This window comes from Bubalus kerabau, chromosome 4 (assembly GCF_029407905.1).
Source record: "Bubalus kerabau isolate K-KA32 ecotype Philippines breed swamp buffalo chromosome 4, PCC_UOA_SB_1v2, whole genome shotgun sequence".
Lineage (NCBI taxonomy): Eukaryota > Metazoa > Chordata > Mammalia > Artiodactyla > Bovidae > Bubalus > Bubalus kerabau.
Genome location: NC_073627.1, coordinates 173,224,115 through 173,237,925, shown reverse-complemented (window position 1 = coordinate 173,237,925; position 13,811 = coordinate 173,224,115). Strand labels below are relative to the sequence as shown.

The window sequence follows — 13,811 nt, the reverse complement described above, 5'->3', positions numbered from 1 at the left end:
AAGAAAAACCAGGTGGCCCAGCGTGGGCAGGTCTGGCCCTCTCGCCCCCGCCCTGACCCCTTCTCCACACTCTCTGGGGAGACAGGCAGCTGGAAAAACATCAGCTGTGGAGAAGCTTCTCGGAGCCGAGGAGGAGGGGACAGCTCCATTCTACTTCAAAAGGAAAAGAAAGTCCCGAGCTTGGAATTCAGGGAAACCTGTTCTCCTCTCCTTGAATTCAAATCACTGTTTTTCCAGGGAAATTTAATAAAAAAACAAAGCACATGTTTCTCTGACCAAGAGGAGGCCTGAGCTGTTCAAACAGTCAAGATTCTTCACGGAGGATAATTTATTTCTGGTTTCTGAAGCCACTGGGGGAATCCAGAAAGTAGATTAAACTAAAAAGACCAAAGACAAAAACAAAACCCAAGCCAATTACAAAGTCTAAACTGGCTGAGCAAAGATACCTTGAAGCGTGTGTGCATCTGAGCCTTCGTCCTGCCCTGCCCAGAACACTATTCCCCTCAAATCCCTCCTCTGCCAGGAAACCCTAGTGGACCAGAAGGGAAGGTGTTGATATGGACCCTGTAGGAGGCGTGGCTTCATTCTGACACCCAAAAGAGGAAACGAGGACACATTAAAGAGATCTGGGCCAAGCCAGTGACTTTGACATTCGCCCTTAAGGGGAAGGTTATTGGTCCCATTTAACAGATGGGGAAACTGAGGCTCAGAGAGAGAAATATCACCTCACCAAAGACAAAAACCAAGTCTGTGGCAGAGCTGAGCCCAGGTCCCACCTCTCTCAACTCTGCCATGTTTGTATGAGCTGAGTATGGGCATATCCTGGCATGCAGAAGCTGATTGAATGTGTGCCTGACTGAATTAAGAGAGTGGTAAAGGTAGGCGTGTGTGTGTGTGTGTGTGTGTGTGTGTGTGTGTGTGTATGCATGCGCACAAGAGCATGCCCCTCCAGATCAAGTTTTCATGGGGCTACATCTGACCCTATCTAAGATGCTTCTTCCCACATCCTTAGGGTCCCCCTGGAAAATTTCAATCCAGCCCCACTTGGGCATGCTATAAGGTAGAGAGCTGCCTCATTTCCTGGGGCAGGAGATCTCAGCTGGGCGAGTAGTGGGCAGCGGAGGCTCCTGAAGGCACTTGAGCCACCACCTCTGACCTTGGAGGATGCAGCTGGGGGCTTGGCAAGACAGAGGACAATCCCTCAGGTGACAAGGTGGGATGCTGTCTAGCCGGACACCTGGCTGACTTCACAAGGCAGGGTTCGGGGAGTCGATGCTGTGCTCTCCAGATCCAGGGTCTGGAGACAGCCTGGAGACTTAGCTGGGCTCACCCCCAGGTGGGCTGTGTGACTACAGGCAGACCCTCACTTGACCCTCTGTCCTCTCAGGCTGAGGGTGTGCTCTCTGGGAACCCTTCAGCTTGGCCCATCCCTTAGACAAAGCCTGGAAGGGAGGAGCAGGAATGGCCCTGGGACCTCGCCACCAGCCCCATCACCTCAGGAAGACAAGACAGCGTGACAGCAGTCCCCAGGCATCAATCCTGGCTGAGATGCCCAACGTGTTCACATGCAGAAGCCACCAGACGGGTTCAAACCCATGTGTCTGCAGTCAGGGCCACGCTAGGCTGGCCCAGGGACTCCTCTCAGACCCCGGTGCCAGGCCAGCTTCCCCCGTGAGGCTTTAGAACCAAAGCAACAGGATGCCAACCCTCCACCACCCGTGGGCCTCTCTGAGCCTCGGTTTTCTCTGCTGTACAATCGGGGTCCTGAGAGTTTGAGCCAAGATGCTGGATGGAGGGCGAGTCCCTGCCGGCACGTGGAGGCAGCAGCGATGTGAGGGCACCTCTCTGAGGCTTAAGCCAAGACTAGACCATCAGAATCAATGGTCAAAAACCCAAAGAGAGGCACTTATGCGGAGAAAATGCAGCCCAAGGAGAGCCGTGGCTGAGGATGGGGTGGTGGCAGCAATAAGAGAAGCAGCACCATGACAGACGACCTATCATTGGCCCCATTTTCGAGATGAGGAAACTGAGGCCCAAGGCTATTAGGGAACTTGTCTGAAGTCACACAGCTATGGAATAGCAGAACTGGGATGTGAACTCAAGCAGTCTGACTCCAGAGCCCATTCTCTTGGCTGTGAATCAACAGTGAGTACACAGAATGGGCTAGAGCAAGCCTGTAGCCTCTCAAAGGTGCATGAGAGCCCTGGGCTAACACGTAAGAGGGAATGGCATTGCCAAGGCTCAGGACTGGTTCTGGTTCTCTGCTGTGCTCAGCGGCCTCAATACCCAGCCCTGTATCTACCTTTTCTTGCTTTCTTCAGAGCCAAGCAGATGACCTAGAAATCTAGGGTAATTAAGAACACAATAATCCAAAAAAGGGCTTCCCTGGTGGCTCAGACAGTAAAGAATCTGCCTGCAATGTGGGAGACCTGGGTTTGATCCTTGGGTTGGGAAGATCCCCTGGAGGAGGGCATGGCAACCCGCTCCAGTATTCTTGCCTGGAGAATCCCATGGACAGAGGAGCCTAGCCTACAGACCATGGGGTCACAAAGAGTTGAACACGATTGAGTGACTAAGCAGAGCACAATCAGAAAAAAGATAGGGCTTTAAAAGAGCTGGAACTGGCATCCAGATCTGCGACTGGAATAATCATAGATGGTCTAAAATGGAAAGACCGTAGCTGTTCTTGGCACTCAGCACCTCATTCGTCAGTGGGGAAACTGAGGCCCAGAACCTGCCCAAGGCCCCCTCACCTCGCTAGCTTGCCGCACCCCTCCACCGCTGAGCAACACATCCCAGTTCCAACACTTGCCCAGGGCCCTGATGCTTGATCCAAGGGGTCCCAGAGAGGTGGCGGTGGAGCGGAATGTGCACCACCACCTCCACCCTGCTTGCTTCTCCCCCTCTGGCCGCGCCCGCCCGTGCACAGCGCACACTAACAGCCCGGCCGATGGCGGGACCTTCCTCCGCAGGCCTGAGCTCCCGGCTACAGCAAGCTGGCCCGAGGCCCAAGGAATGAGCTTGGCGCCCTGCCGGGCCCCAGCCACGTGGTCTCCCCACTTCCCCAGGTCAGGCCCCCCTGGGGAACTGAATGCCTCGTACTTTGGGCAGAACAAGGCCCAGGAGGAGACAGAACCAGGATCCAGGGCGAGACTCCACATTCTCTCTTGGCTACGGCAGTTCAGAGGAACAGATGCCCAAACAGGGACAGTTCTCATAACCACATCTGTGGCAGGATGCCAGGGGCTGAGGAGGTCTCCGAGGGTCATCTTCTCCGCCCCCTCCCTCCAGCCAGTGTCTACACCGACGGCCTGCTCCAGAAGCTGAGACGTCGGGGAGGGGATGCCTGCAGTCTCCAGGATCAGAAGTCCTACTACGTCTTGAAGACTCAGCTCTCTGGCCTGCGAGATGGTCAGTCCTGCCCCACCCACCTGACAACTCACCTGCCCAGCTTCCCCTGAGCTAAGGAAGAAGTGAGATATTTGCAATCCAGTCTCTGGTAACATTAGGCCTTGCTGCTGCTGCTAAGTCGCTTCAGTCGTGTGCGACTCTGTGCGACCCCACAGACGGCAGCCCGCCAGGCTTCCCCGTCCCTGGGATTCTCCAGGCAACATTAGGCCTTAGCCTCCAGTAAATTCTAAAATGCCATCACACGCTGGTTAGGTGCTAACAGTGGAATTCATGATAACCTCGAGGAAAAGCCTGCAGAAGAAACTTGGAGCCCTCTTTACAGGGTTTACATTCGCTAAAGTCAAGGAGCTCCCGCACAGGTTTGACAACAGCCTGTATTTTCTTCCAGAAGATGTGTGCCCTCCGAGTGCTCCAAAAGGGAAAGACTACTTAAGATCCCAGCACCCTTTTCTCATGACACTGAGCACGTCGTCACCCTACCTTCTGATATCTACCCAGGAATCCAGCCACAAGGAGTCACCGCAGGGAGGAAGATGGAGGGAGGCAGGGAGAGTTCTCAGCAGGATCCCAGGGTTGCCAACAGCCCTGGGTACAGTTCCAGTTCCAGTTTTGGACCCTAGGGATCATACCCCTAGCTCACAGCAACACCACCGCTTAGGACCTTCATCTGTTTTGTCCTCAGTTTCTCCAGTTGGAAACCACTTTGCTCCCTGCTGCCCTCAGGCTGAAAAAGAGCTTGAAGCCAAAACTGAACTATGTGAGAAGCCCTGTCCTGCCCCAGACAGGCATGTGGCCTTGGCCGAGTCCCAACTGTCCCTAAGCCACACACGGAGGGAACCGGAGCCAAGGCTGGACCTTTCCAGCTCTAAGCTTTAGGGTCTGCCCGCCTGACTCGCTACACAAGACCAGCCCTGGCAGGTCTGGCCAGAAGCCACGAGAGAAGCTGTGAGCAGGGGCTGGTCTTGCCAGGCATTCCAGCGGGCTCGACAGTGAAGCCAGAGTGCAAGACAAGAGGATTCACTGTGGCATCATCCTAGGCCCCATGTGAGACTGCAAGGCGTGGCTGTGTCCCCAGCTGTGTCACTGCGTCGTGCCCCTAACAGCCCAGGAGAAGCCTCTTCAACTCCAGCCAAGCTTGTAACATCTTATATCTGGACCCCTCCTCGGGAAACCACAACACAGGCGACGGGAGATGAGAGATGTGGAGTAAGCTTTCCTTTGGAGGATGAAGATGGGAGCACAGAGAGGAGAGGGGTGACGGGGAGAGCACCCTGCCTGAGCACGCAAGGGTCCTGGATTCAAGTCCCAATTCTGCCACCAATGTGCTGTGTGACCTTGGGCGAGTTTACTGGCCTCTCTGAGCTACGTCTACTTATGCGTCTGACAAAGAGGTGGGGCCAGGTCATCACTAGGGTTCCTGCAGCTCTGATGTGCTCTGACCTCTGCTGTGTTTCACAGCTCCCATCCGCAAAAGACTCCCACACAGCCTCCTGATGCTGAGCAGGCTGTATGCATGGGCCTGAGGTTTTGCTTGCTGGAGAGAAACGGACCACAGCAAAATCATTGCCAGCCCTGCCGAAATGAGGCCAGCTGCGATCTGGCATGAAGGGATTCAGCTCATTCTCCTGACATTTCCTCTTGGTAATAAGTGCCTAGAAATCGTCTGGCCCAAAGCTTTTGACCAGAAGAAAACCCATTCACAGAAGGAGCCCCCAACTCCCATCAAACGGATCAGGGGCTTAGGAGCACGTAACAGGGGGATGGCCCTAAAGACCAAGCGAGGAGTGTGTGAGCCAAGGGTGCAGCAGACTGGGAGGCCAGGCAAAGGCACACACAAAGCCCGAGGGACTCAGGGATATAAAGTCTATTCCATACATATTAAATCATTCTGAGGCAGACCCTGCCCATGTGCTGGCCAAGATGATTGGACCAGGGTCAAGCAGACTTTCTCGGCCCTCTGGGGTATTGCGTGGCCATAGGACTCCTTGGCGGAATGGGGGTGGTTCCTCGCACCCACGCCTGCCACCCCAGTGCCAGGGAACACCCATTATGGAGGGCAGGGTGGAATCTGAGGGAGTTAAAGGCACAAAGACGTGGAGTGAAGAGACAGAAATGAGTTGTCTGTTACAGGGGTTGAAGTGTGGCAAGGCCTCAGAGGGTCTCTGGGTGCATAGCTTTGAAACCTCGGTTTCCCTGCCTGGAAAATAGATAATCAATCTTACCTCAGTGAATCAGTATGAGAACCACATGTAGTGGTTCAAATGCCGCGCAGGTAGCAGGGCCTCCGGGAGTGTGTGCTCAGGGACAACTACAGGTCACGTAGTTATGTCTGACTCTTTGCGACCCCATAGACTGTAGCCCACCAGGCTCCTCTGTCCATGGAATTTTCCAGGCAAGAATACTGGAGTGAGTGGCCATTTCCAACTCCAGGGGCTCTCCTGACCCAGGGATTGAACCCGTGTCTCCTGCGTCTCCTGCCTTGGCAGGTGATTTCCAGGGCTGCACTGAGACATTCTACCTGAGCCAACTGCTCCCACTCTGTGACTGAAGCTTTGGGAAAACAGACCCAGAGAGGTAAAGCCATTGGCTTAAATTCACACAGCCCAGAGGAATCCTCAGTCACCCACAAAACTACAAATAGAAACAATAACTGCTACCATCTATTGAGTTTTTACTATGTGACAAGCACAATGACTTCATGAGCTAGAAGCTATTATCCCCATTTTTCAGATGAGAAAACTACAGTTCAGACCCAGCAGTACTCCTGCCCCAGGGCCTTTGCACCTGCTCTTCCCTCAACCTGGAAAGCTCTTCCCCACAGCAACCACAAAATTAAAAGATGTTCACTCCATGGAAGAAAAACTATGACAAAGCTAGACAGCATATTAAAAAGCAGAGACATTACTTTGCTGACAAAGATGCATGTAGTCAAAGCTATGGTTTTTCCAGTAGTCATGTATGGATGTGAGAGTTGGACTATAAAGAAACCTGAGCGCCGAAGAATTTATGCTTTTGAACTGTGGTGTTGGGGAAGACTCTTGAGAGTCCCTTGGACAGCAAAGAGATCCCACCAGTCCATCCTAAAGGAAAGCAACCCTGAATATTCACTGGAAGGACTGATGCTGAAGCTGAAGCTGAAGCTTCAGCACTTGGCTACATGATGTGAAGAGAGAACTCACTGGAAAAGACCCTGATGCTGGGAAAGATTGAGGGCAGGAGGAGAAGGATGACAGAGGATGAGATGGTTGGATGGCATCACCAACTCAATGGACATGAGTTTGAGCAAACTCAGGAGTTGGTGAAGGGCACGGAAGCCTGATGTGCTGCAGTCCATGTGGTCGCAAGGAGTTCGACAGGACTGACTGAACAACAACAGTTAGCCCTCAGGCACAAAAGAACTATCAGCCGCAAACTGTTCTAGGTCTGAGGGTGAGGTGCCCCTTCTGTCAGTTCCATGAGGTCAGGACCTGGATGTCTCTCTTCTCTGAACCCCGCCCCACGACTTGGCCCCCAGAGGGCCCAGATCCCTATACTACAACAGGTAAGGTGTCATGAACACGCATGTCAACCACAGAATCACAGTCAACCCCGTTTCTGGCCACCCCTGAGTGTTCCTGGCTCCCTCGCAGCTGCCTCTCACCTTCTAACTCCCCCACTATCCCTTCTCCATCAACCACAAACAAAGGGAGGCCCAGACCCAGAGATGAAGATGGGTCCAAGCCCAGGAGTTAACCTGTGGGGCAGCAGCAGAGAACCTTAAGCCACCAGCAGGGGCCAGGGCTGAAAGAAAGATGCTTCAGTTACAATCCTGGGTCTCCTTGGACCTGACAACGGGACCCTGGACATATCACCCTGACTCTCAGAGCCTCAGTTTCCCCTTGTGAAAAATGAGATCGTTGGAATGAATGACTTTCCCCCAAGTGAAGATTCTAGGAATCCACTTGCGCAGCATTATTGCCAACTCGTGAACTTGAGCCAACACTGAGATCAGAGGCCCTGGACAAGAACCGAGTTAGTATCCTGGTTCCGTTGTGAAACTCTGGGCAAGTTACTTGAACTCTCTGGGCCTTGGCTTTTTCTTCCTGCCCCACAGATGCCCAAACAAAGGGAGAAATAATTTCCTTCTACAATGGACAATCAGGGTCAGAGCTGGTGAACTGGGGTTCCTGCTGAGCCTGTCTTGTGGTCACGTCTCCAATGGGCCTGCCCAACACCCCAGGGCCCTCTGGCCTTGTGTGTGTAGCAGTAAAACAGGTAACACCAGCACAACACAGAGACTGAGTGTTCTCAGACACAGGAGCACAGATATCCGGTCTAGACAAGGCCCCCAGCATGGACACTCACGACCCAGACAACAGAAGCCCCCCGACACAGAACCGCCTTGCAGGACAACTGCTGGACGTACTGAGAAGCACCATCCCAGAAGGGCCCAGAGTCCTCAGGAGCCCCCAGCCCCAGCTGTGCAGCAGCCACTCAAGTGTTCTGGCAGCAGGACCCGAGGCCCAGACAGCCCCCCATTCCTGCCCACACACTCAAAGCAGAGCAGGGCGGAGCAGAGAGAAGCGAAGAATGCCCAGGCCGTGGGTGGACAGGCCACATGGCCAGTGGGAGGTCAGGTTCACCCATAGAATCTGCGTAATAGACACGGAAAATCTTTACCGGCCTACCCATCTTGCCCCTCTTGCCAGGAACGCCAGGCAGACCCTGTAGAAGGAAACAGGGAAGAGATCAGGACAGGATTCCAGCAGGAGACTAACAGCATTGCTCCAAACCAGCCTCTCTTCCACCCACAAGAGGAAGTCACGGTAAGCCTGGCATCCAGTCCGCAAATACAACAGGCACCAGTAATGTGCATGTCGGATGGATGGTCCTTAAATGCAGGTCCTCAGAGTAGGGGCCTGCAAGGACCTGAGCTGGGGAGATTCCTAAGGAAAGCACCTAGGACTCTGGTATTGAGTGGATATTCAATAAATGCTCCCGCTGTTTCCCTGTGATTCTCTTTCCCCAGTTTATTGATGAGATTACAGTTGAGTCCCCCAAATGTGGGCTCAGGTGGAGAGGGGACAGAGCCGGTCCAGAGGCAGGTGGGGCACACCACCTCTGTCCTGGGAACTCCAGCAGCCCCGGACACACATACACAAATGAGCGTGGTGTGTTCAGGAAAGCTTCACATAACTCGTGCCTGGTGGGGATCTGGTCCATGGGCCACATTGATCGGAAGTTTGAAATAAGCCCACTCTTCATTTGCTGAAAGCCCTTCAGGAGCTCCTCATGCTTTCGGAAGAGTCCCTCTCCTGACCTTGGTTCCTGGGGGCCATATAGCTGTGCCCAGGGGCCCCCTCCGGCCCGTCTCCCATCCGCATTCCTGCCTTGCTCTCAGAGCTTTGTGCTGTTAAACTCGCCAAGTAAGCTTCTGTCCCTGACTTTGCACATGCTCTTCTCTATGTCTGGAAGGCATCTGCCTCGACTTCACCCTTAGTGGACACCTGTTTAACTCTGCAGCACCTCCTCCAGGAGGGATTCTAGAACTTTTCCAGCCTGGCCCGTGGCAGAGGGAGTGGGTGGGGGAGAGAGAAACAGAGAAGGCGTACTCACTCGCTCTCCATCAGACCCTGGCAGGCCGAAGAGCCCCGGGAGTCCAATGTAGCCCTAGGAAAAGAGCAGAGGGGCGGTCAGAAGGGCTGGCTGGTGGGGTGTGGCTTGCCCGGCTCGGCCCAGCCCGGCCCAGACCCCCCTTGCTGCGCTCTGGCGCCCGGCTCCTCTTCCTCGCTGGCAGCGGTGGCGGCCCAGTGGCTCCACGATGACATAGGCCTTGAGGCAAGTGTATATGCCCATGGACTGCATGGTGCTGGCTTCCACGATGTAGTCCAAAGGCACATACCCTCACGCCAGGGAAGGGCGCGGGCACTCGCAGGGGAAGGCCCGCCCCATGCCGGGGGCTCCTGGATCTGCTGGAAGGAAGCTCTCCGCCGGGTTAGATGCTGGGGTGGCACCAAGCCCTACCCACCCTCCCAGGGAGGCTGGCGGGCACTTGCGGCTCCTGCAATGCCTCCTTCTAGGCCTCCAAGGCTGTGCACGTGGGGCTCACATCACCCTGGAGCGCCTGAGGGTGGCCGACAGTGACAGCCGCTGCCACCCTGGCGTGCTGGCATCCTGCCAAGCACGTGTGCTGCTGAGTTCAGCCCTCCCAAGGACCCTGCAGATGGCCCGTCCTCCTCCTCACTGACAAAGAAGACCCAGGCTCTGGAGAGAAAGCAGCACAGCGAGTCAGGGGTAGAGTCCGGATCGTCTGCCCTCCAGCCTCTCTCCACGCCATGCCCTCCACCAGGCATGCCCTTCCCACCCCCACGACTGCAGAACCAAAGCTTTCAAGCCTGGCTCGGAGGTTCTCTCCTCTGGCTAGTATCCCTGATGCCTCCAACCAGAAGCAACCTCCTCCCCTCTCCCTGGCCCCCTATTTATACCCATTGCATGGGTGCTAAGTTGCTTCAGTGTCGTGTCTGACTCTGTGACCCCATGGACCATAGCCCACCAGGCTCCTCTGTCCATGGGATTCTCCAGGCAAGAATACTAGAGTGGGTTGTCATTTCCTCCTGGAAATCTTCCCGACCCAGGGATTGAACCTGCATCTCTTGTGACTCCTTCATTGCATGTGGATTCTTAACCACGGAGCCACCAAGGAAGCCCCTATTTGTATCCCACTTAATAGATTTACCACTTTCTCTTCTGTATCTTCAGTATCTTTCTCCACGTTTCATGGCCTCATTAGCCTGGGAACTTCTCCAGAGCAGGAACCTAGCCCAGGGTTCCTATCATATCTGTACTCTCTAGATGTTTGTGAAATGACTTCACTGATTGAATGGACATGAGTTTGAGCAAACTCAGGGAGATGTTGAAGGACGCAGAAGCCTGGCGTGCTACAGTCCCTGGGGTCACAGAGTCAGACACGACTGGGCGACAGAACAACATAAGCTAACATTTACTGAGCATGAAGCATGTGCCAGACCCACTTCTCCGTGCTCTGCAAACATTTAAGGCATCTACTGTGCCCTCTCCACACCCTCAGGAGGTAGGAATTATTAGTCAGCCTCCTATAGAGGTGAGATCATTTAGGCCCAGAGAGGCTAAGTGACTTGCCCAAGGTCACATGTAGCAGAATGTGGTATTTGAATTGAGGTCATCTGACTCCCAGGGCCAGGGCCCTCTAACCACTTTGCTACACTTCCTCCCATAAACAAGCAACCGGTGCAGACTCACAAGCGTTTCTCCGTCCCTAGAAGAGGTCACGAGGCCCCTTTCTCAGCATCATCTTAACAAATGATGTTTACTGATCGTTCCTAGCAGGGCTTATATCCCAGATTTGCAGTGATGGGCTCAGAGAGGTCCAGAGATGTGCCCAAGATCCCACAGCTGGTTAATGGCAGGGTAGGTCTCCAAACCAGCTGCCCTGACCCCAAGTCTGTGCTCTGCCTACTTCATAAACATAAGGCCAGTGATGGCAGGATTGGGCGGGCAGCCTGAGTGGCCCTGGCTCACCCAGGCTGCTCAGGGCCCTGTGACCCTGAAAAGGTGTGTGCCAGGGTCAGACCAGCAATCCCCTGCACACGTGACCTCTAGATGCCACAGCAAGGCAAACGGCAAGCAGCCCCAGATGTCATTAGCCTGCCTCGCTCCTCCAGTCCTCCTGGTAGATCAGAGACCTGGGGCTGAGCCAGGAAGCCCTTCTCCCTCAGTTCAGGAGGCCCTTCTGGAGCCAGAGCTCGCGGGGACAGTTGGATAAAGGGAAGGAGGGGGCGCCCAGCTCCTAGGACAGGAGCCTCCTCAGCCCCTGTCTATCACTGCCCCGCCCCCATCACCATCATCATCATCACTGACATCATCAACACGTCCTGGGGAACTTTCCCACCTCCCAGCCACTCTCCTAACATCCGCCCGTCAGATCCAGGGATTCGGGCTGAGACTGCAGCCATAAATAGCCTTGGCTCAGGCTCGAAGGACACGTCATACCTGACCTGACCTGGCCTGACCGAGGACTCTGTGACCCACTTGCTGAGCATTCTTTAAAAGGCAGGCAGCCCAGCCCTCCAAATACCTGGGTCCTCAATCCCAGCCCCACCTTAGGCAAGCTGTGGGAACTGGGCCCCCATCATGAGCCCAGTTTCCTTGTATATAGAAGACAGGATTCTACTAGATTGCTTCTTAGTGTTCTAAACTCCATTTTACCTCCATTCAATTCATCCAGAACTTTCTCCATTGCCCCACAACCCACCTGGGAGCCCACCTCAGCAGTATTTACACTTCCAAATTCCTAGCATCCCCCTAACCATGCCAGGGGTAGGAATGGACATCCCTCCCACTGGAAAGATGGGCAAAGAGCCTACTGGCTACTCAGGGTTTGTTTCAGGGGACTTGAAGGAGGGGCCGAGGAGATGCTCCATTAGCCTCCAGGCCTGGACAACATTCACTCATTGGTCAGGACTGCCCTCCCTAAAGGGTGATACCCCAGCCCTCAGCTAGGTGTAGGAGTGAGGCCTCAGAGGACTCCAGTGACAGACAAAGTGGCCCCAGCTTTGGTTCCCTACTGATTGGACTTGCTGGGGGACACAGCAAGCAAATGTGTGATTATAGCAGCTGGACTGCGGCCGAGCCTCCAGCCAACCTGTGCTGCCCAGCTGCCTGGCCGTGGAGACCAAGCTGGCTCCAGGGTTCCCCACCATGTAGCCATCCTCTGCCTCTCTGCTCTTGGGAGCACTCAGGCGGGAGGACCAAGGCCCCAGCTCCCCCAGAAGACCCTGGGTGGACACTGCAGGCTTTACAGCCCCGATCGCCCACCGGGCCCGCTGGAGGGACAGGAAATGCCCACCCGGACCCCCAGGCAGGCGGCACGTGCCAAGTCGCACTTACCCGGCTACCTTTGGGCCCAGGGTCTCCTACAGGTCCAGGAAGCCCCTGAAACACAAAAGACAGAAGGGCAAGGACATATGGAGACGTTCTAGCTGCTGCCACCAACCCAGGCCAAGTCCTGTCTCCTTTGGCTTCAGCTGTCCCTCTGTATGATAGGAGTGGGGTTACACTCCTGGTCTTCAAACGGAGCCCCCAGCTACCCCAGGGCCCCAAGCAGGCGGCTGGGAGAGCTTCTGGAGCCATGCTATTACACCCCAGAACTACTCTTTCTTCTGTTTCCTCCTGAGCATCCTTGCCCTGCTGCCTTTAGAAAAGGCTCCTCAGCACAGCCCCCTGAACAGCCCTTTCCTTCAGGGCCCACCTGGCAGGTATAGCTCCTGGGCCCCCAGCCCACCGCCTCCCTCTGCCTGGGGGCACCCGTGGCCAGCTCCACACCACCACGGCCACAGAGCTTCCAGAAGCCATATACTGCACCTGCCTGCCAGGGTAACCTTTGGCCCCTGGGCTACCCTCGGGTCCTGGCTGCCCCTGCAAAGGAATAAGAGAAACATAAGGAAAGGGGAGACCCTGCCCAGCTCCAGGTCTGGAGGGCGGTGGGGGACCGGGGTTTACAATGGACAAAGAGAAGGGCAGGAATGTGAGACGAAAGGGGAGGAAGGGGAGGCCGTAGGCCTGCTGGGCGCCCCCGCTAACCCACCCTCTTCCCCAGCCCACCCTTTTGAGAAACCGGTCCGACCAGCTTGGAGGGACAAAACCCCCTGTCCTTGCAGCCCAGGAATAAAGCACTGAGGGGCCTGGCTGGGCTCTCCCACGCTGGCAGCGGCTGATGTTTGACTTGGGCCAGGGCAGCCAAAATTCCTGCAAACCCCGTGGCGGCGTGTATAATATCCCCTAACATCGCCCGGAACAGGCCAGCTATTCATGGCGCTAACCGGAGTCCAGCGGCTCATGCCAGCACTGGGCCGGTGTGGACTCCAGCCCTTTCAGGCAGATGTGGCTAGGGGAGAGGTGGGGTCGGGTGGGGGCCCCAGCGGGATGGGAGGCAGAGCCTCCTGGCTCTGGAGCTTACTCGTGGAACCGGGCAGGGTGGGGTGGAGGCCAAGGACAGGCAGGGGGGCTGGAGCAAGGGAGGGCGAGGAGGGCAGGGCTGAGGCTGCAGCCCTCACCTGTTCTCCGGGGTGCCCCGTCGGTCCAGGATAACCCTTCTGTCCCTGTGGAGGGAAAGAAACCACTTGAGCCTAGGACGACACGTCTGGGTCCGGGGATCGCAGAGGCGCGGCCTTCCCGCCTGCCTTCGCAGCACTGCAGGCGCTACGGCAGGGACGTACGCTAGCACGCGTTTGAGAACTGCTCTCCGAGTGGAGATATGTACATCAGGCATCCTGCAGTTTCCTCTCCGTCACCAGGGGTTCTTAGGCCAGAAGACAGCCGGGATTGATCCCTCCTTGGGCAGGGCTTGTGAGCTGAATTAGGATACAGCAACTGGGAGAGACTGA

At 55.5% G+C, this 13,811-nt stretch overlaps 1 protein-coding gene across 1 annotated transcript in view; it reads right to left on the bottom strand.

Annotated features, from left to right (window-relative positions):
• Positions 1-13,811, bottom strand: part of COL27A1 (collagen type XXVII alpha 1 chain) — a 150,858-nt gene that overhangs the window by 90,127 nt on the left and 46,920 nt on the right. The window contains exons 8-12 of the mRNA XM_055579444.1: positions 13,482-13,526; positions 12,790-12,843; positions 12,316-12,360; positions 9,007-9,060; positions 8,071-8,115 (exon numbers count right to left, since the gene is read on the bottom strand). Of these exons, the coding sequence (XP_055435419.1) occupies positions 8,071-8,115; positions 9,007-9,060; positions 12,316-12,360; positions 12,790-12,843; positions 13,482-13,526 (243 nt within the window). The remainder of the gene's footprint in view (positions 1-8,070; positions 8,116-9,006; positions 9,061-12,315; positions 12,361-12,789; positions 12,844-13,481; positions 13,527-13,811) is intronic.